At 40.6% G+C, this 21,371-nt stretch overlaps 2 protein-coding genes across 2 annotated transcripts; one reads left to right on the top strand and one right to left on the bottom strand.

Moving 5' to 3' along the window:
- Positions 1–884: 884 nt before the first annotated feature.
- LOC147303662 (tetranectin-like) lies at positions 885–3,377 on the top strand. The gene is made up of 3 exons (XM_086279704.1): positions 885–1,183; positions 1,294–1,392; positions 2,323–3,377. The coding sequence occupies exons 1-3, from the start codon at positions 1,033–1,035 to the stop codon at positions 2,727–2,729; spliced, it is 657 nt and encodes a 218-aa protein (XP_086135830.1). The 5' UTR covers positions 885–1,032; the 3' UTR covers positions 2,730–3,377.
- On the bottom strand, positions 1,668–19,651 carry cdcp1b (CUB domain containing protein 1b). The gene is made up of 13 exons (XM_086279705.1): positions 19,487–19,651; positions 16,930–17,148; positions 16,102–16,443; positions 15,368–15,574; positions 14,201–14,551; positions 12,908–13,123; positions 9,927–10,271; positions 8,952–9,311; positions 7,773–7,970; positions 7,107–7,466; positions 6,170–6,523; positions 6,001–6,082; positions 1,668–5,057 (listed from the first exon to the last, which is right to left on the bottom strand). Exons 1-13 carry the CDS (start codon positions 19,548–19,550, stop codon positions 4,571–4,573), a joined length of 3,585 nt encoding a protein of 1,194 aa, XP_086135831.1. The 5' UTR covers positions 19,551–19,651; the 3' UTR covers positions 1,668–4,570.
- Positions 19,652–21,371: the final 1,720 nt, after the last annotated feature.

Here is a 21,371-nt window from a genome sequence, read left to right as displayed (position 1 = left end):
TCAAAATATTTTCTATGGGCTAATTGTTTGTCTGTTTTAGTTCTAGTCTGATTTCAAGCTGTTACAAAGTCAGGAAGAAGATGAAGTGCAGATTATTTAAAATACTTATTATGATGCAAATGGTTGGAAAAATGGCCTAATATGAACCTTGAACAATACTTAGTGTTTGTGTTCATTTATCTTTAAAGTTTGCTCCGCATCAGTGAATGGGTTGTTGTTTTTTAACTCCCCACAAATGCAAAACTTTCCATTCTTGAAATCTGCATTGCCCTCTCTCAGCAGACCTGCACTGGAACTGTCCAGTCTTTCTGCATCCTTTTGTGTTTGCAACGTGTCAGCTGAGGAATAAGTGTAGTGGAATCTTACAGAAGGACCAGATGTGACTCTGGATGATTTCCTCTTTGTCCTCAGACAGGGTGAGGGTGTGTGCACAGGCAGGCAACAGACTGATCCAAAACAAGCTCTTGCTTTGGATCCGTCTGACATTTGGGCAAAGTTTGAGCCATTGCCTAAATCTTTCAGTGCGAAGTCTGAAACTAAAAAAAAGAAAATATCCTGCATCTCATCTACTAAAGGATCATAATGCACCTTCACTGCTGTCAAAAACATCTGCAGTAATAAAACTTACAGGTCAAATTTTAGCCATATGCTGTGGATGAAACTATAATAATTTGAGCCAGTAAAACTACAGCTGAGTTATGCAGGGTCTTATGCAACAGAAGAGTCGCTCTTTGTTTGTCTTTTTTATACACCTTCATGAAAGCTGCAGAGGGCTTATGTAATAGCTGCTTCACACTGTCTGGCCTCAGTCTGCAGGTCTACACCTGCTTTCCAGGCCTGGCTCTGGTTAGCCCTCAACCTCCACGTGAAGAGTCTGGAGCCAAAAGAAACGCACACACGCCATCCTTAAAGGCTTCTGAGGTTGGACTGTTATTCCTACAAACAGCACTTTCAGACTACATAATTTTTCCATCTTCTGGGGGATGAGAGGGAGTGTGTGAGAGGGACAAATAGAAAGAGAGAGGGAGGGAGATGGATAAATTGCAAGCGTCCACGTTGATTCAGCCTCATTCGACAGGTCTAACCATGGAGTTCAAAGGAGTGTGTTTGCTCCTAGGAGTGCTGCTGCTCGTAAGCTCCTCGCTTCAGCAGATTCCAACAAAGAAGAAGCCCATGAAAAAAGGTAGAGAGTCTTAAGAGTCTCCTCTTACTTAAAACACTCTAAAGCTGTTTGATCACTGAGTTTGCACAATTAACCTTTTCTAAAAAAATTTCTTGTATGTCTGGAATCAGATACAACAAAGGATGCTGCTATTGTGCAATTACAGAAACAGATCGATGACATCGTCCAGGAGCTCAACCTACTGAAGGAGCAGCAGGCTCTGCAAAGAGGTAAACCTGGTGTTTAAAACAGTTCATAGTTAAAACAGTCATCAAGAGAAGGCACTACCTGCACCGTCATGTGATAAAACCCTTAAGTGTACGAGTGTATGCAAGTTAACAGTGTATAACAGTCCTTGCTTACCTTGCTTTGGGGCCAGTTGTTAAATCTACCTTAAGACATTTGATATTTTATTTAAAAAATATGCATGCACTATAAACTAGCTGTCACATATTATTAATAAGACACAAAATATCAGAATTCTTGTTTTTAATCATTGTTTGATTTTTTTAGTGTGCATGCATCTTATATGTTTTCAGTCAAGTCAGAGTAAGAATTTCCAGTACACACTTTCACTCACTCTACCCATTTAGATTATTCAACACAATTTCTCACAGTTATTCATGCAACATCAACTTATTTTATCCATTTTAGCCCGTTTATCTATATAACACTTGTTGACGTGTCCTCCTTCATAAACTGTGCTTGGGCTGATCCTAGTCACTGGTGATTGAAGGTGAATATGCCTTTAATATCACACCAGCAGAGTGGAGACAGACGCACTTCTTAGTCTCACTTCTGTCTGATATGGATTACAGTTGAGAGAACAAAATATGTATTTAAGTTGGATCCAATATCCTGAAGCATGCTTCAGTTAAACATAAGTGCAGATTAGATACATGTGGAGTCTTTAAAATGCCATATTTTAATCTGGAAAACACGTTTGCCCCACTGTTCTGAACAGAAAATCATATTGTTTCTGGAAAACAAACACATACATTCTTTTTTTAAAGTTGTGTTCGCCATGATAACAAAGCTAAATTTTTCCTGCATATCATTATCAAAAAAAGTCCTCACAAAAACAAGAAACATTAAAAAAAAAAAAAAGCATTTTACTGTTCTTATTTAACCATCAGTTCCTTTTTTTCTCCCCTCTGCAGTCTGTTTAAAAGGCAAAAAGATCAATGGCAAGTGTTTCTTGAGTGACCCTGTGAGGAAACGTTATCACACCGCCAGCGAAGACTGCAACGCCCTGGGCGGTGTCCTTGGCACACCTACATCCAAGGATGAGAACGATGAGCTCAGAGACTACGTCCGCCAAAGCATCGGCCCAGATGAGCAGGCGTGGCTGGGCATCAACGATATGGTAACTGAGGGCACCTGGATCGACCAGACCAGCAGCAGCATCACCTACAAAAACTGGGACACGTCCAACTTTAGGTCCCCCCAGCCAGACGGGAGCATGTCCCAGAACTGCGCTGTGCTCTCTGCAGCCTCCCAGGGGAAGTGGTTTGACGAGAACTGCCGCGACGAGAAGCCATCCGTGTGCCAGTTCAACATCGTTTGACCACATTTATCTCACCAGTGACTCTGCGTTTGCTTGGTTATAGCTGCTTTGTGTGTGTGTGTTTACTCTCACTGCAATGCTGCTTTTTTTTGCTATCCTAAAAGGGGTTCAAGCCAGTGGTTCCCAACTGGCTTTGCATCAGAACCAAAGTCTGATGTAGAAGTCACAATCAGTTGCATAAGAAGATGTTATTTTAGACAAATGTGATGCTGCTGGTATGTAATTTTGCAGCGTTCCTGGTGTTTGGAATAAAAACAAGAAGAAGACCACAGTCCAGTTTGGAGTAAGCGAGAGATTGTGTGGCTGTACAAAGAAATGGCAAAGAAAACTGCATATCATTTTAGAAAAACATAAGTTGAAATAACAATGTTCATGTGATTAAAAATAGTGTTTGGGTGCTGGCACCATCCACAAATTAAAAACTGCGTGTAACTCTCTGTTGTCCTCACACCGATCAACAGCAGTTCTGTGACTCACTGGCTGAGAACCACTGTTTTAAACTTCTTTTTAAATAGGACTTTAAAAAAGCCATAATTATGACTGATATAACTTTTTTATTTTTATAATAACTCAGTCTTCACTCGTTCCAGTTTGCTAGTCTTGTAGCCTGCGACCTGTAAAATTACCATCAATAAACTACAATGTCTATCCCTGTTTTGCTTTTTCCTGTTTTTCAGAAATTTGCTTTCCACAAAAAAAATTTGAAGATTAATTCTACAAAACTTGCAAGTCAGAAGACGTGCAGACTTTATTTAAAAATCGTCTGCAGTTTAGAAATGTCACATAAACCTGGCCTCTGCATTTGTTATTTCCACTATGCTCCTTGGTAAACAGTAGCTGCGAATCTTCAGCGGTTCTTCCACACCCTCCTTCTCCTCACACTGTTTTTATAGTTGGAGTTCCTGCGCTGAAACAGCTTTTTTTAGTGTCCAGCATGCAAAGAAGCCCATGTTTAAGCACAAGAGGGAAAATGAAACATCACTTCAGATGAGGTAATGATGGCCGTAAGGTCACGTAAGGCTACACCGCTTCCCCATCATACACTGACAATTTATTGCAAGTCAAAACAAAAACAAAACAATTCTGGTATGTACAGGCTAAGAAAAGGCAAATCTTAAAAAAATAAAATAAAAAAATACTAGTCAACAAGATAAAAAACATTTACAAACAACAATAACGGATAATTTTCCATTTTCCATACTTTAAACAAGTTTAAAAAACAAAAACAAAAAAACAAACATTCAAGAAATAGTAGTTGCTGCTTTTTCTGTCTGGGAGTAAGATGAAAAGATTGTGAGCCATATCTCTGGGATCAAGGATCCTTAATAAAAAGCTATGGGACAATTACATAAAGCAGCTAAAAAAAAAAAAGAACCAATCAACAGCTCATGTTGGAACTACATGAGCCAATCGTGTGCTTTCACACTGAGGTTCATGGCTGCCTCAACACTGCAGTAAGTACACTTTTTGCTTTTCTCTACTAACTGCATTTGTCTAGAGCTGCGATGGGTCGAGCCAGATGTGTTCCTTATGTCTGAGCCATTAGTGAGACCACAATGTTATGAAACGTTGCACAAGCATAAAGGAAAAGCTTTTGTACATGCACTCTTTGTATCCCAGGGATGTTATTTTCCAGACTTTTAAAAACAGGGCTCACTGCTTTCACTCTTGGATCTCTAGAGCAGACTGAGTTCTACCAAATACCGCTTAGACATATAAGCTCAGACTCCCTGAGTATAGTCACAGCACAGACACGTGCATGAGTACCCCTTGGCAGATACTTGGTGCTGTAAGGAGGATTTTGTAATAGCAGTTCATTGGATGGCTGTGGTCCTGACACACTACAAATAGTCATCCGGTATGGGCTCCATATCAGCAGCAGAGAGTCGGATGGTGTTTATGTCCCCTGTGGTCTTGAATGTGTATAGCTCATTGTCAATCATCCTGCGGTCCTGGAAGCCGAGGCTGTCCTGTCGGTTGATGGGAGTACGTGGACAGGATGGTATGAAAGTCTCAGAGGGATCCATAAACATTTTGTCCCCGGGCTGTGGATCTGGTTCTTTAATGACAGGCAGCGCTCCATCAGCGGGGCCTGTGAAAGTGCGGTAGGTGTCTGTCTGAATGCCGTTATACTGGTCTGGAAACGCCTCGCCGTGGCTGGAGTTACTCAGCAGATGGCCATAGACCATCGTTTCATCTATGGAGTCATAGACGTGAGATTCATTTTCAGATCTGGTTTTGGTGAAGTGCATGTCAGATGGCCGGAAGATATTCCCTTTGGGCATGTATATGGACGATCCCCTGTTCCTTTTTTGATTTTTCTTTTTCCTGTTTGAAAAGATGAAGACAAACCAAAGGTTTATGGTCTAATAATGCCACTATGAGAGACTATGCATAAAAATGTCTGTAAATTTTTTTGTTTGTTTGTTTAAACTTAAATTCACTGGTTTTGCACAGAGGCAAAATTATAAAATGTGTCCATATACTTTGGACTTAACTGTGTGTATATATCAGCAGAAACAGCAAATCAATGGTTTATCTTACAGCAGCTACATTGTTCATATTTATTTTACACTAATATGTCATGACTGCAAAAATAAAAGTTGGTATTAAAAATGGTTTGTGTTCCAATTTGGGCAAAAACAACTTTAAAAAATATATAAAGAAAATATAAAGTAGATAAAAAAGGATGAAAAACTAGGTAATTTTAAGTATGGCTCAGTATCTACTCTGAGATTAAGCACATCGTTACTGATAAATGTAATCACAATGAGAAAAAGTAGAACAAAAAAATTGGGGTAGTGGATGTGGTTTATGTAAAAAAAAAAAAGAAAAAAAAAAGGGTCATTTTAGACAATTGCTTGGTGGTTGCCAGGCAACAGGATGGCCATGCATAATTCAGCTTTTGTGGATTTAAGTGACATGTTACTGTTATGAAGTAAAAGTGATATAATGCTTTTATGATGTGTTTTTTGCATAATTGCAAAAAAAAAGTAGTACTTTTAGCCATTTTGCAAGGTGGTTTCTAGGCAACATGATAACTGTGTAAAATCTGATGTAGATAAGAACCTTCAGCGGCCGAAGATGTACCTGTATGCTAAGTTTGGCTGCTCAACTCCTGATGGTCTAGAAGGAGTTTGCAGCCAAAGAAACAAACAAACAAACAAACAAACAAAAAACCAGACACACAGACAGAGATTTCTTTCTAACTAACACAGCCTAGTCTCAGGCATTTTTTAGGCTACCAGTGTTTTGCTGCAGGTGTACTCACTTTGTGACAATGCATACAACAGCTAGCACTAGAAGCAAAAACAAAATAGCTCCTGATATCCCAAGGACGATGGGTAAGAAATCTGTGGAGGAACAAAGCAAACACTGATTAGATTTATGCCCCTAAGATGTTTTGTGTATGTGAATGTGCAACAGTGATAACTGCTTACTCTGCTTCCTCTGCAGATTGATTGTGGTCAGTGCACTAAATTGACGAGTCTCTGGTTCACAGTTGGACATGTTGAGATAGAAACTTTCACCCACCAACTGTTCCACCACCAGCGGATCATTTTCTGAAATACTTAGTTTTAGCTCTCTGTTCTCTATCGTCCTCACATCGATTCCTGTGTGTCCCTCTTTACATTGAGGCTGTGTGACGTTAAAATTGAGCTGTGCTTTGTACTGGTTGGGCAGCGTGACGATCCAGCTTAGGGTGCGGTAAGATTTCATACCCTGAGGCCAGTTGGGGGTCGCCAGCAGTGTTGGAGACATCGTGTCAGGACTGACCGTGTAAATAATGGTCTCTGAAAGAGGGAAGGAATTCATATCAAGTCTAAATCCTGGGTGTTTTATAAATGAAAATAAATAAATAAAAACCCATCTGTGGTGCAACACTGCCTCTGCGTGGAATTTTAAAGTACAATAGCCGCGTACTGCAGCATGTTGTTGTTTAGTCTCTCAAATTATTTTGTTCATTAACTAATTATTGATTCAAATTTCCTTCATCTTAAGGTAATTCTTTAAAATGACTTCTTTAACCAAACTCAAACAACAGAAGACTACAGAACATACTGGATGATAAAACTAGTCACTTTTTACAGATTAACTCATGATTCAGGTCATTCTCACTTTTGAGTCCTTTTAAATGTTGAATTTGGCTTCTATTATATTTACCAAGCACGAATGCAATGTTTTAAAACAGTCAGACAACAAATAAATGAAGCCATTATCGGGGGAAAAAAATCATAATGACCAGTTATCAGCATTTCTTCTAAATAATATAACTGATACAATTAATGAGTAAATATGTCTGGGCCTGGGTTTTTAGTAAAAAAGAAAAAAAAAAAAACCCAGGCAGGAGCCCAACAATACATATTGACATTTTACCTGTGATCTCCTCGCTGACGCTGATATTGAGGAAAGACCCCGTCATCCTGCTTAACTGGTGTCCCGGAGCTGTGATGGAGATGTTGGCGTGCACTTGGATTTTTTGGATTACGCCATCAAAGCAGAAATTTCCAACAAAATTGCTACCCTCTTCTTCTGCCAAGTGCAGAGAAAAAGGCTCTTTACACTCCTGGCTGGGCAGGGACTGCCGCAAACTTCCTTTTGGTGACACCAGGTCCCACGTTTTGGTTTCGGGGATGTTGAGGTGCCAGGTGAAGCTGTTGAGGGGCATTGGCAGGCAAGGCTCCATTGTGGACACAGAAAGTGTAGTCACCGGGCACGACTCTGTGTTCTTGCAGTCTGTCATCCAAAAGCATGAAGTGAGATCCATGATATTAAGTTTCCAAATAAAGCACAACTTAAATAGTAAACTTTTTTGTTGTTGTTGCAAAAGTTCTTATTTAAACCAACAGAAGGACTCTTGATGAGCTTTTCTTTGAAGTCTCAGAAATAAAGCTAATAAACATTTTTCTCAAAATATCAGTCTATCCTTTTAGACTTTAAATTGACTATTTAACTTAGATTTAATCTTTTCTATACCCAGGAAACAGAGATAGATCTACTGTCATGTATAAGAAAACACATTTCAGGAATGAGAACTCTCACCAATAACTTTTTTGGCAGTCAGGCGTATGTCTTCATTTGGGCAGTCGAGGAAGGACAGTTTGGCTATTGATCCCGCAGTCACATTTATCTTCTCTTTAACCTCAGAGTTGATGCTGATCTCACAGTAGGAGTCAGAATTTAGATTCTCAATCTGCAGGGACACTCCCGGGTCTTTGGTTAGATCCACGGTGCACAAAACTAAAATGCAAATAAAAATAATACATATAGATAAAGATAAAGGTAATATATTCAATAAAAATAAATACAAATAAATAAAAACAAAACATGAAAAAAAATAATTTTTCCCCATCTAGATGTGAAAATAATGTGGGACATGACAAAGCAGAGACACCATACTTCATCTATTTTTCTTTGGCTTATCTGTGGTCACAGCAGGAGTTGGAGCTCATCAGAGCTGTCATAAGGTCAGATATGGGCTACACCTTGGACAGGGTAGCAGTCTATATGGGTAACATGGAGACAACCATTCACTCTAGCATTCACACCAATTTAGAATCACTAATTCACCTAAGACACATGCCTTTGGAGGCTGGAGTGCCCAGAGAGAACCACACAGAAAGTGCTCAGCTGACCGGCGGATTCAAAACCTCCTTGCTGTGAGGCGTCTATCAAATGGACACTAAAATTTGTTCTCTTCACATCCTCATAGGCATCGTAACATTTTGCCACATTGTCTCCAGACTCGTTTACGCTCATCTCATGTCATCTGTTGATGACACATATGAATGTACCATCGTGAAGGACTACACTGCACTACCTGTGTAAACCTGAACAGGCTGCAGATTTGCTGAAGAATTTTGTTCCCAAATTCACAATGAAAACATTCAGTGTGCAAACAAAATGCCTGTTTAGATTCGGACCCTTTCTACTATGACTTCACTGTAATGGGTTGTTGATAAAAGTGTTACACAGTCTCCATTTTATCTATATTTTGGTGTTAACATGATACTTGCACAATGTAATGAACTTAAGTTTAAATAAATGGAATTTTTGCCCATGCAAATTCCATAAAATCATCGAAAAACATAAATAATTACATTACAATATCTACCATAGTTAAAGGAAATGACAGTAGTGTGATAGACACATAAAATAGCTTGATGTTTAGAAAAACAAAACTGTGTGCAAGTCCCAGCTGTTTATGTTTTAACACTGTACCTGGACGGCCGCTCCTCACCACAGAGACCCTGTAGTTCAGCGTGAGACCTGGCAGCGTCGTGTTGGTTTGACAATTTGTCAGCACCATGTTGAAGTTGCCCTGTTGATGCTCTGGCTGAGGATCCTTTAGAGCTTTGGTTACCGTCTTGGCCCCTGCCTGATACTCCACCGTCACCTCTCCATTGTTGAGGCACTCGGGGGGTGTGACGTGATCAAAGAGCACGGTGTAGTTGTGCATCCCGGGCACCGTGAAGCTCCACTGCATCTGCATGTTGTTAGGGAAGTCTCGAGGAAAGTTAGCTGTCACGAGTGTTGTGTCCGATACACCTCGTGGTAGGTTGACCCCCACTATCGCGATCACTAAGAGTAAAAAAAAGAAAAAAGAAAAAAAAAAAGCAGTGGACACTGAAGTTAGAAAAATCAAGATTTCATAATATTTCATAAAATTTTAGAACACAAAAACTCAAAACATTAATTCTAACCTTTTCATTAATTTTTGCTGTTGTAGTTATGCATTCTTTATGATTAAACAATTCTTTATGGTTGTGAAGTAAAACAGCGAGCAACTGACACCTGAACTAAAACAAATCTCTATACAACACCAGGTCAGTGTTATAAATCCCCATTGCTTTGCAAGTTATTTGGACACTCCTGTGATTCACCTGGTAGAACAGGCAACCTGAATGCTTAAGGCCTTGCAGCAGTATTTTGGATTCATCCCAGACCATGCTGCATTTTTTTGTCTACTCTGTGCTGCCCTATATGAATTAATCTATAAACAAAAAAATAAAAGCAATCCATTTAATAAATAAAAGCCCAGATTTTCATGGAAAACATAACATTTTACAAGTGGCAATATGAGACTATTAACTATGGTAATGTTTCTAAAAAGTGCTTCATTATAAGTTCTCTACTCAATGATTTATTGTGCTCTGTCTTGTCTGAGGTTTTTTTTGTAGATATAAAATGACTCACTGTTTGTCTCAGGCCCGCCACTGAGTTTGAATTCAAAAGGATCCATCTTTGCATTCGCCGGCACCTTTAGAGACACGCGGCCCTTGTAGCGAACCTGGATGGTGGTCACAGATCCTCCTCTGCAGAAGGTACCAATATTTGCCTGCCCGCGTAAATAGATAATAAAAGAGTACTTGTGCTCATCCGGGCATGTCTCCTCACTGGAAATCTGTCTCAGTCCCTGTTCTGGGAAGTCCAGTTGGAATGTGTGAGTGAAATTAGTTTTCAAGTCCCACTTGAAGGTCCGGTTGAACTCTGGGAGCACCGAGGACTCGGCCTGAACCGGGTCACCAGAGAACGGGCCGTCTGTCCAGATACAGATAAAACAAAAGAGATGGTGAGTTTCCAATGGCTTTTCCCCCTCACTCTCCAACCTTTCTCCAGGTATCTCAGGCTCTGGAGGTTAAGTTGATTCTACTACACGCTCCCAGTCTTTACCATTTCCATTGTACACTAGTTCTATTCTGATAAGCACACAGCAATGTTTAAATGTCTAATGCGACATATGTCAGTCATAGCACAAAGTCCATCCATCCATCTTCATCCGCTTTATCCGAGGCCGGGTCGCGGGGGCAGCAGCCTAAGCAAAGAGGCCCAGACCTCCCTCTCCCCAGCCACCTCCTCCAGCTTATCCGGGGGAACACCAAGGCGTTCCCAGGCCAGCCGAGAGATATAATCTCTCCAGCGTGTCCTGGGTCTGCCCCGGGGCCTCCTCCTGGTGGGACATGCCCGGAACACCTCACCCAGGAGGCGCCCAGGGGGCATCCTTGTCAGATGCCCGAACCACCTCAGCTGGCTTCTTTCGATGCGGAGCAGCAGCTGCTCTACTCTGAGCCCCTCCTGGATGGCCGAACTTCTCACCCTATCTCTAAGGGAGAGGCCAGCCACCCTTCGGAGGAAGCTCATTTCTGCCGCTTGTATCCGCGATCTCGTTCTTTCGGTCACTACCCATAGCTCGTGGCCATAGGTGAGGGTAGGGACGTAGATCGACCGGTAAATTGAGAGCTTCGCTTTTACACTCAGCTCCCTCTTCACCACGACGGACCGGTACAGCGTCCGCATCACTGCAGCTGCAGCCCCAATCCGTCTGTCGATCTCCGGCTCCCTTCTCCCATCACTCGCGAACAAGACCCCGAGATACTTGAACTCCTCCACTTGGGGCAGGAACTCATCCCCGACCCGGAGTGGGTACTCCACCCTTTTCCGGCTGAGAACCATGGCCTCAGATTTGGAGGTGCTGATCCTCATTCCCGCTGCTTCACACTCGGCTGCGAACCGTTCCAGTGCGAGCTGGAGGCCCTCACCCGATGAAGCCAACAGAACCACATCATCCGCAAAAATCAGAGATGAGATTCTGAGGCCACCAAAGCGAAAGCCCTCCGCCACTTGGCTGCGCCTAGAAATCCTGTCCATAAAAATTATGAACAGAACCGGAGACAAAGGGCAGCCCTGGCGGAGCCCATCACCCACCGGGAACGAGTCTGACTTATTGCCGGTGTTGTGCCAAAAAGTGATTGTCTGCCAAAAACTGATTTCCGGTATTTGCCAAAAACTGATTGCTCGTATTTAAACTGCTATAAGTAACTTGTTGGCCTATAATATATGAAACATATGTCAAATGCATCACTCATGGATGACACAAAGTCATATTGAGCCACAAACAACATTCGTGTAACAAGGTAGAAGCCGCAATCAGTTTTTGGCAGCAACTTTTATAGAACCTTTATTTATGCAGTTAAAAAAAATCTCATTAACATTAAAAATGTCTTTTGTAAGAGTAAGACATCAGAAATGGCAGCAAATATTACAATAGTTCTGTAAAAATATTGTAAGTGGGGAAAAAGGACCGGATTGGTTATAATGTGAGTACAATAACACAGAGTTATAAAGATACTTGAAAAAACAGATAATCTTTTAATTCTATATATAACCCCTTTGTAAACGCTGTTCACCGAAGTCTATTTACCAACATACATAAAGGTATTACACATAAAAAATACACGGAAACATTGGAAATCAGTTTTTGGCAGGCAATCACTTTTTGGCACAACACCGCCAATGCGAACCAAGCTCTTGCAACAAAGTCCACTTGCATTAATTTTTTTTAAACCTTCAGCTTTGTCTTTACCTGCAATCACTGTTAGCTTTAGCACCTCTTCATGTGTAAATTATGTCTAATCAGCTTATGACCGCTTTAAAAATTTAAACATGCATTTACTTTCTGTCATGTACATTTCTAGGCCACTTCATTAGATACACCTACAACTGCTCTTTAATGCAAATATCTAATAAGTCAATCACATGGCAGCAACTCAATGAATTTGGGCAAGTAGACCTAAACGATGATCAAAACGACTTGCTGAAGTTCAAACTGAACAGAATGGGGAGGAAAGGTAATTTAAGTGGCTTTGAATGTGGTATTATTTTTGTGTCAGATAGGCTGGTCTGAATATTTTCGAAACTGCTAATCTGCTGGGATTTTCCCACAAAACCATCGAAAAACAGATAATATACGGTGAGTATCAATGTCTTTTCGGTGCCAGAGGTCAGATAAAAATGACCAGCTTCAGTTAAAACGAATGCAGAAATATGCAGCAACTGTGTGATGTTATCACACAAATCAACTATGACACATCAATTTTGGGACTAAATCTGTTAGGAATGTTTCCAGCACTATGTTTCAGAAAAGCTAATAAGCTAATCAGCTCATCATGTATTTTGTTCACATGGTCATTTACAGGTGCAGAATGCTCCTTAGGCATCTCATGAAAACTAGATGATACCCCCATGGAGGCTTCCCCAAGCTGGCCAATCATGAGAAAGTGTCCTTTTAGATAGGAGATGTTAAAGAAAACAAAGCTAAACTGATGGATTGCACAAATTTACAGTCTTAGACAAATTAGACCTTAAGACCTGACTTCACATATTTTAACTCTACATACCAATGTCTCTGTTGACCTCCACACTGAAGACATCTTGAGGTCGAGGGCAGGTAAACTCTACTGAGACGTTGCAAGGAGCAAACAGTTCTAGGGTTTCAGGGTAGCATTTCTGGTAAGGCGCCATCTGACACACGTTGCAGTGGAGCTCTTGATTCACCTTCGTGATGATAATTTTGGTTTTCTTGATTTCAGAGGCCACAGACATCATTCTGCTAGCTAAAAACAAAAGGTGCACAAGATGGTGAGATGCTGATCCAGCTGAAGAGAATTCAGCTCTATACTAGTCTGATGAAATATTCATATTAGACAGACATGAAATAATTTACGGATGGTTTATAGTTGTGACCAGGAGTTTATATGCTCTCATGAGCATAAATGCACTGGCAATTTGGGGTTTTAATGATTTCTTGGAACAGTTCCTTTTCTAGGGTGGAATAATTGGACAACATACATCTTTAATTACTTTAAAAAAGAAGAATTGGGTGCACAAGTTTGAATTTATTTTGGATTTTCTCTCATCCACACAGGGTCAAAAGTATACTTATAAGATCAAATGTATACATACACTCCCACTAATATTTGGTTAAATTACTCCTTTCATCTTTAACCTAAACCAGATGCTTTTGGTTTCCATCAATAAGCTTCTGGCACAAATCTGTCTGGATATCTGACCACTGTTCATGGCAGAATTGGTAGAAGTGTGTTGGAGTGCATGAAAACTCCTAATCACAACTTTACATCATTAACACCTTTAAGTCAAATCAGTTCAAGAAAACACTGCTGGTCAAATATTCTTATAAAACGAAACATTTCCAACAGCCTCAGCAGACCTTTAACGAAATAAAATAGAAAACTAATATTATGCTATTTGTGGTTCAATTAAGAAGGGAGACATAAATATATTTATAGTTGATTTTTCATAAAAACATAATTAACATTCTACTTATTATTTATTTATTTGTTTTCACACAAAATTTAATCAGGTATAGCATATAATTTATTTTAGTATAACTTTTTAACATTTGGCTGGGGACAAGAAACAAAGCTTAGCTTTGCTTTCCCTATTAATCATTGTCCAAGTCAAATATATACAGATTAAAGTAACTACATTTGAGTTATAGGTCCTTAGCTGCAACTGTATAAAGAGGCCATGATTGAATCATTACCATTTTAAAGGATTTATCAGCCATTGTTAAGGATATGTCTCCATAAATATGTGCTATGATGTTTTTTCTTTATATAAAATGAATAAAACATCTTCCTCTACGGGTTCTAGAAAGTGTTCAAACTTGCCTCTCTCTGTTGCTTTGACATTAAATGCTGCCGACTCCAGTTTTTCTCCTTTGGGCACTTCAATAGTCACAGTCGTTGCTCCAAGCAGATTCAGATCAGACACTGTTCCGCCTTTGCAGTACTTGTTACTTTGAATTTCGCCACTGCGTTTAATTGTACTCACTGAGTACTGATAGACATCTGGGCAGGTCACCCCTGCAGAAATCTCCTTCAAACCACCACCAGGAAAGTCCAGCGTTAATACAGTACTCTCTGGGACACTGATGTCCCACGTCAAGGATCTTTTGAAGGCATTAAGTTGGTCGGGAACAATTTCTGCTGTAGAAGGTTTGCAGGAAGTCTTGGTGCATTCTGGATGAAGAAATTAGGAAATATTTTAATTTCACGTGATGGCTGAGGAGGATGAAATGTGAAGTTTTCCATCAATGAGAGCGATGCCAAAGTAAATGTAGAAATACATGCAGAAAAAACATTATAGATAAATGCGCAAAAGTAGTATTTTTGCAACAAGCTGATTCCTAAAGTGCTATTAGTCAAAAACTTGGCAGCATGCTGCACAGTGTGTTCTAAAGAAATGTGAGGAAACTGGGTAACTTGGGATAAAATAAGTGGAAGTGGAAGGTCTAAAAAAACCCCAATCAAACAAACAAACAAAAAACTACAGTGGATGAATAGTATCTGAAACAAGACCTGAAACAAGATTTGAGAGATCTGGCTCTCCGGTTGATCCGTCTACTGTTCAGAAATGGCCTCAGTGGAAGAGTAGCTATCAAGAAGCCATTCTTAAAGCAGCGATACAGGGATAAAAGGCTGAGGAATAACAAATTACACAAGCACTTGATTGACAATCATTGGAGGTCTTACGGAGTGATGAATCCAGATTTGAAAATTTTAGTTTAAATCGCTGTCAATATGTACGGAGGAGGTCATGAGGGCGGTACAACAGTGAGCATCTACAGCCATCTGTAAAACACGGTGGAGGCTCTGTCATGGCTCGGGGCTGGATTTCAGCCAGTGGTGTTGGAGATGTTGTCAACATTGATAGAATTATTAAGAGAACAAATGTTGATCCACCATGCAATACCTTTTGGAAAGCAACTGATTGGCTTGATTTTTTAACCTTTATTAGTATATTAATTTATTTGTCACAGCTCCAGCAGCTCTCACCTATTGTCTTTTTTATCTTCACATTGAACCCGTCTTGTGGTTTCGGGCAGCTGAACACCACTGACAGTTTCTCAACATTGTTCAGCGTCTTTTCCGTGCTGCAGGTGAGAGTGGGGCCTTCAGCGGTGCACACTTCACAAACCGATTCCTTCGGGTCCCGGCTGAGGACCATGGTCGTGCTGGAATCAACGCTTATGACCTCAGTTTCTAAACAGAGTGAAACGCAGAGTGAGACAGAGGCCAGGGTTGAGTTGCACCAGCTGTTAGCCAATCCCTTCACAGGGTCCTTGTAATAGAGTCCACCATTAAAGCTTTAATTAAATTACTCACTTTTGCCTTTAGTGATGGATGGAAAAACTATGAAGTGTGCTGCCACCAATGGCCAGCTTGGCTCTGTCTACCAGCACCATTAAACCCCACTATAATCTAATATCTTCAGACCCACAAATGGCAAATTACAGGCTTTATCTTCTTTGTTCACACAAATCATCTGCAAGTAGCAAGAAACCTATTTCTATGAAAGACTGAATGCAAATAGGAAATAGTAAATATTTAGAGCAAATGCACACAGTTAAATCATTTTTTAAAATCTGACTGATTTTTGGTGACTCATTTTAAAAGTTTTAAGCTATAATTGGGTTACTTAACAGGTGGTGCAGCTCCAGTTAAACCCAGCATTAATCCTGTGGAGCTTCTAATTAAAAGAGAGTCTATATTTAGCAAACAGTTCTTACTCAGTTGTGTGACGGAGGTCTGAAACAGCTCACTGACCACCTGAGCCTTTGGTTTCACTTGCAGAGACACGACAGCTGGATTGATCAGATACAAACTTTTCACAGAACCGCCTCGACAGTACTGAGTCTGGGCCTTGCTGCTGGCTATGGATGTGGACACAGAGAACTGATGTCCATCTGAGCATGGCTGTGATGTGTCCGTCAGCCCTCCTTCGATGATGCTCAGGCGCACGACTGTGTCCTGAGCTGCATTCAGATTCCAGGTGAAGATTCTGGCAAAGTTAGTCAGGATGGATGGTTGAGTTTGCAGAGTTGGTGGGCTGCAGGCATTCTCAGTGCATTCTGGATTTCAGTCGAAGACAAGAAAAGATGCACAGATGGGTTAAAAAAAAAAAAAAAAAAAGGTACTCACACCTTAATTATGCTTAATCTGCATAACACTGAAAATGTCTTTAGAAAAATTAGTAAATGAAAAACCGTAGATGCCACTGCTATATCTAAGTGGATTGCATTCGAGCTTTGAGCTTCTATCACAATAGAAATAACCACCAATTGACTTGACTGGGGAAAAAGAAATTGTTTTCTGAGGATTAATTAGAAGCAAATTAAAAAATAAAAAATAATAATGGAAAGTCTCAATGCAATAAAATGTCAGGGTAGGAAAAAGCTGTGAAAGTAGAGGCTCCTGCACAGTGGTTTTTTACATCAACGAATTATCTATCCTTGAAGCTATGATTAGACCAAATGAATACTTACTCTACATTTGCCTTCAAAGGGATAAAACACTTTAAACGAGGTCTGATCGAAGCTGAACGTGAGTAAACTCACCGATGGAGTGAGCAATCGTCACAGTGTAAGACTGCTCGACAGGCTGGGGGCAGGAAAACTCCAGTGTGGTCTCAACTTCAGGTACCAGAGAGAGAGAGGAGTGGCAGGGAAGCGGTGTGCTGTTCACCTTGCTGACGATACACACAAAACATTTTGGCTGCTCGGTGGACACTGTCACATTCAAGCCTTTGTCTGGTCGAACGACCTCCTGCTGGGATTCTGGAAATCAGATCCAATAATGTGAATATGCTGTAAACTAATCTTAAGAGAAGATCAACAAATGCATAGCTCTACAGGGATAATTATATCAGACTTTAGTCACTTTGGTTCACCCTGAAAGATAAGATCCCATAAAATGTACACATTCATGTCCACCAGAGCATGTATTTTTACCTAAAAAGCCACAGTCAGATTCAGATTAGTTTATTTTTTATACCTGTGACCAAATACTTGTGGTCTTAATGATATATAAAAGAAACAAACACATCCTTAAACGGTCCAGCTGATTTTTCTGTTCATGCCTGAGCAAACACAGCAGCTCCAGGCACACCTATTCCCATGCACTGAAGTAGCAGACAAGCGCAAATTAACTGAATTTCGATAAACGTGAGTCACCTAGTGAGTAAAGAGAGGGTGAACCAGTTTTAAAAAGCATAATGAGGTGACTCTCCCGTTGTTTTCTCCTGAGAATGTTTTTCTAACTCTGGGAGAAGCAGTTTTTCTCCACAGTAGCAAGGCTTTTAAACCAGATGTGGTTACAGGTGTTGTTTTTGGTGGTCTTTTCTATTTAATCATTCTGTTTCCACATACTTCTGTGCCATTTCTACCGTTCCTGACGTCAACATTGCATAATTTTGGCACATTCTTTGCCTGCACGTTCATGCTAGTCTATCCCAGAGGTTACTCTACTCTGCTGGAATTAGATCTGGTGACTGAGGATGCCACTTCATCATGACTGCTTTCATGATCGTGCTCAGAAGCTACTTTTTGTTGGTGACTTGGTGTGTTAACATGATGCAAGCAGCTACTGGAATATTGTAACCAGCAGCCATTCTGGTATGAACACAGTTGGCAAAAATACCATAAATGATCAAAGTGCATCAAAAACACCATCCCCACATCACCAGCCCGGACTGGTGACTAAAGGCAGGCTGGGTCACTGGATTCACGCTGCTGATGCCAAATAGTGACCTTACCATCAGCCATGTAAAGAGTAAAATCTGGAGACTGTGGTGCTGAAAGCCCCTGGAGATCAGTGAGCCCAGATGGACTCAAACCAGCTCGTTAGGCACCAACAATACTCTCTCATTATAAATGTTTTCCCCATTCTGATGTTTAAAGTTAACTGCAGCTCATGACCTACACTGAGGTGCAGCTACATGACTAGCTGGTTGATTAGATAAGAGTATGAATAGGAAGGTGTACAAGTAACACACTCCATGTGAATATTTTGTAACGTATGCAAATAATCAGGGAAGTTCACACACCCTCATATATTACAAAGCACACTTATTCCTACAGTTACAAACTTACTGCCCTGCTTCCCATCCTCTGCAAATATCAGAACTCTTCTCTTAACTTCTTTATTTTCTGCCTGTTATTTACTTTCACCAAACTCTGCGAAATGCGGATTGACCTACTTCCTGATTTATCCTTATTTCACATCAGTTCTATGAATGGAATTCAAGAAATTCCACATTTACTCACATACCCTCCTACTCTGAATGAGGTGAAACCCTCACATGTGCAATCACATAATAATCCCTGCCTGGACCATATCTGCTAAAAATATCAAGAAACCTAATACTAAACATACAATCTAGGATTTAAAACCAAAACAAGCGACAAAATAAATATATTTAATTAATCCTCACTCTCAAAGCAGTGAGCATAATGTTACCTCTTCCTCTCTCTCAAGCTAAAGCAAAATAAAGTCCTTCTTTAACCTGAACCTGTAACAACTAGTCCACAAAGGGCTTCTTGCAACCGTAAACAGTGGGTGTGTTGAGAACGTCACACCGTCCAAAGTTATTTAGAAGTCATTTTATAAATATGATAAAAACCCTTTTTTAAAGTTAAACTTGCTGATGATGATTTCAACCCACAAAACCGGGAAGTTTACATCTAGCATAAAACGATTATTTAAAAACAAAAAAACGAGCAACAGATTGTTGGTCAATCATTAATGAAGTCGTGATGAATTCATGCCTCCAGGAAGCTCCATAAATGCCTCATAAACCTTTTTGAAAATGGAGGTCTGGAAGTGGGAGCTATGAGTGGAAACGCGCTCCAGCCTCAGTCATGTCTGAGCTGCCTTTAATGCTCGTTATTATCCTATCATTTATTGACACGGAGCTTTAAGCACAGCTTCGCTTGAGTGCATCTTTACAGCAGCTCAGCGCGCGCTCCTCTCAGCTGTGTTTTTGACCCATTTGGCGCACGAACGCGAAAAGAAGCCACGCTTTTGACACGAGGACGTTTCGTGTTTTGTTTTGAAGATGCACGTAGATTCAACAAACAACACAAAATACTGAATGAGGTCGTTTTTTCCCCTCACCTGATGAATCCAAGACTGCCAGAAACAGAAGCGCCAGGAGAGCGCAGGTCCTGCAGAGCCGCATGTCCTCAAAAAAAAATAATAAAAATAAATAAAATAAAAGCAAAATAATTTTAAATGATTGTTTTTGTAAGTTAAAAAGATAATCTAAAATCGCCGCCTCTCTTTCAGATACAGCTTACAGCTGCATTTCCAAACGTTACAACAACAGCAGCAGCGTCGCTGACAGCCACTTCCTGCTCACGAACACTTGCGCGCAGCGGCACAGAAGAGGGCGTGGACCGCAGGTAGAGTACCTGTCCAAACTTGACAGGAAGAGCAGGCCCTGCCGCTGTGCCTTTAAGCAGGAACACTGCAGCGATAGCGCACGCAGTCCGGACTCTTAGATTAAGACGCGGGTCCTCTTCTGACTTCCCTTGCACTGTGTGGGACAATGAGCGCCCTATTTATAAGCAGCCAAACATGCCAAAGATTGTTGGCATCGTGCTGTGTAACCCCCCAAAATGTGGCAGACGAAGGGTGTGGAAGCAGAGCCCAGAGCATAAGCAAACCTCGTTGCATCATAGCTGATAAATATACTGATAGACAGAAGCAGTCTGAATGATTAGAAATATTAAAGCTTCAGAAGGAATATTAGTGAGAAGCAAAACAGGCATAAATCAGGTTGTTCCTGGTCAGCTGGAATTTCCATTTTGTAAAATGGAGATGGAAATGTGATTAACTGTGCGTAAGACAGCTTCTGCACAGCACTCCCGCAGTTGCAGAGACTGCCTCCTGCCTCCACACGCCTCGTGACGCAGACATTCCTGCACAGAAACATACCTGAGGGCTAGACAGCTCACAAACACACATCCAGGTACTGCTATTTGAGTCAAAATGCCTGAATTCAACCTTCAGGCATTTTTGACGTATATGAACCCAAACCTCTACATCATGACAACACACTGGATTACACAAAGTTGTTAAAAAAAACAGTACACACACGCGCGCGCAACCAACATACAAACGACATGCAAGTTTTTTGGTGAACCAGTCTGACAGCTAGGAGAGTGGGCGTTGTGATGGAAGCAGACAGCTTCACAAGAGGACCTCAGTGAGGAATCAGCAGCTGTCAGACGCCCCCTCCCTCCATCCTTCCCCTGCTCCAACTGTAACCGTAGATCCAAAACACGAGCTGCATGAGTTTCTGTTCTTTATCCTCTCTGCGTGGAAGCTAATGGAGACACGCAAGCAACTTTAAATGACCTGCTGTAATACACTTACAATATAATAACAAGCTGTCATTGTCAATTGGAAAGATTAAAGACTTTAAAATAAAAGAGGAGGATTAAGGACCAAATATTAAAGGTTAATAAGTGTAAAGAGCCACTTAAAAAACAAACAAACAGATCTCTATTGTTCAGTTACAACCAGTCGGTGTTTACCTGGTGCAGGTATTTCTGGCTCTTTGGGCGTGTCTGGTTTTAGTGACCGACTTATGAGAGGAAGGTCCTAAGGCTTCCACATGAGGGCAGTATCACAAGACAGATGATCCCAGAAAAGGCTTCACTGCTCCTCCTCAATATTTAAAAATGCACATTTAGGCTGCCAAAATATAAGACTCAGGCATGTACTGTAGTACTTTATTCTTTTGGATTCACTTAAAAGTTGAGCTCTGAAGTTGTTTCTGAAGATATTTGTATTTTTTCCAGTTTCTAAATATTTAGATTACTCATATAAAAACATTCTTATTTATTTCTTTTCTTATTTTCAGTTTTTGATTAAAAAGGAAATCCATTAAGAAGTGCTGAAACTCTCAGCTTTCCTTTAACATCCTTAAAGGGTCATCTTACCATCACCAGCTTGTTTGTTCACTGCACATTTTATACATGTTTTTTATATTTTA

This window comes from Aulonocara sp. 'chitande type north' Nkhata Bay, linkage group LG22 (assembly GCF_057382095.1).
Source record: "Aulonocara sp. 'chitande type north' Nkhata Bay isolate Kocher_YH1m ecotype deep benthic linkage group LG22, A_spYH_male_GT1.1, whole genome shotgun sequence".
Classification (NCBI taxonomy): domain Eukaryota; kingdom Metazoa; phylum Chordata; class Actinopteri; order Cichliformes; family Cichlidae; genus Aulonocara; species Aulonocara sp. 'chitande type north' Nkhata Bay.
Note: the sequence above shows the minus strand (reverse complement) of the source record. Positions and strands in the feature narration are given on the sequence as shown.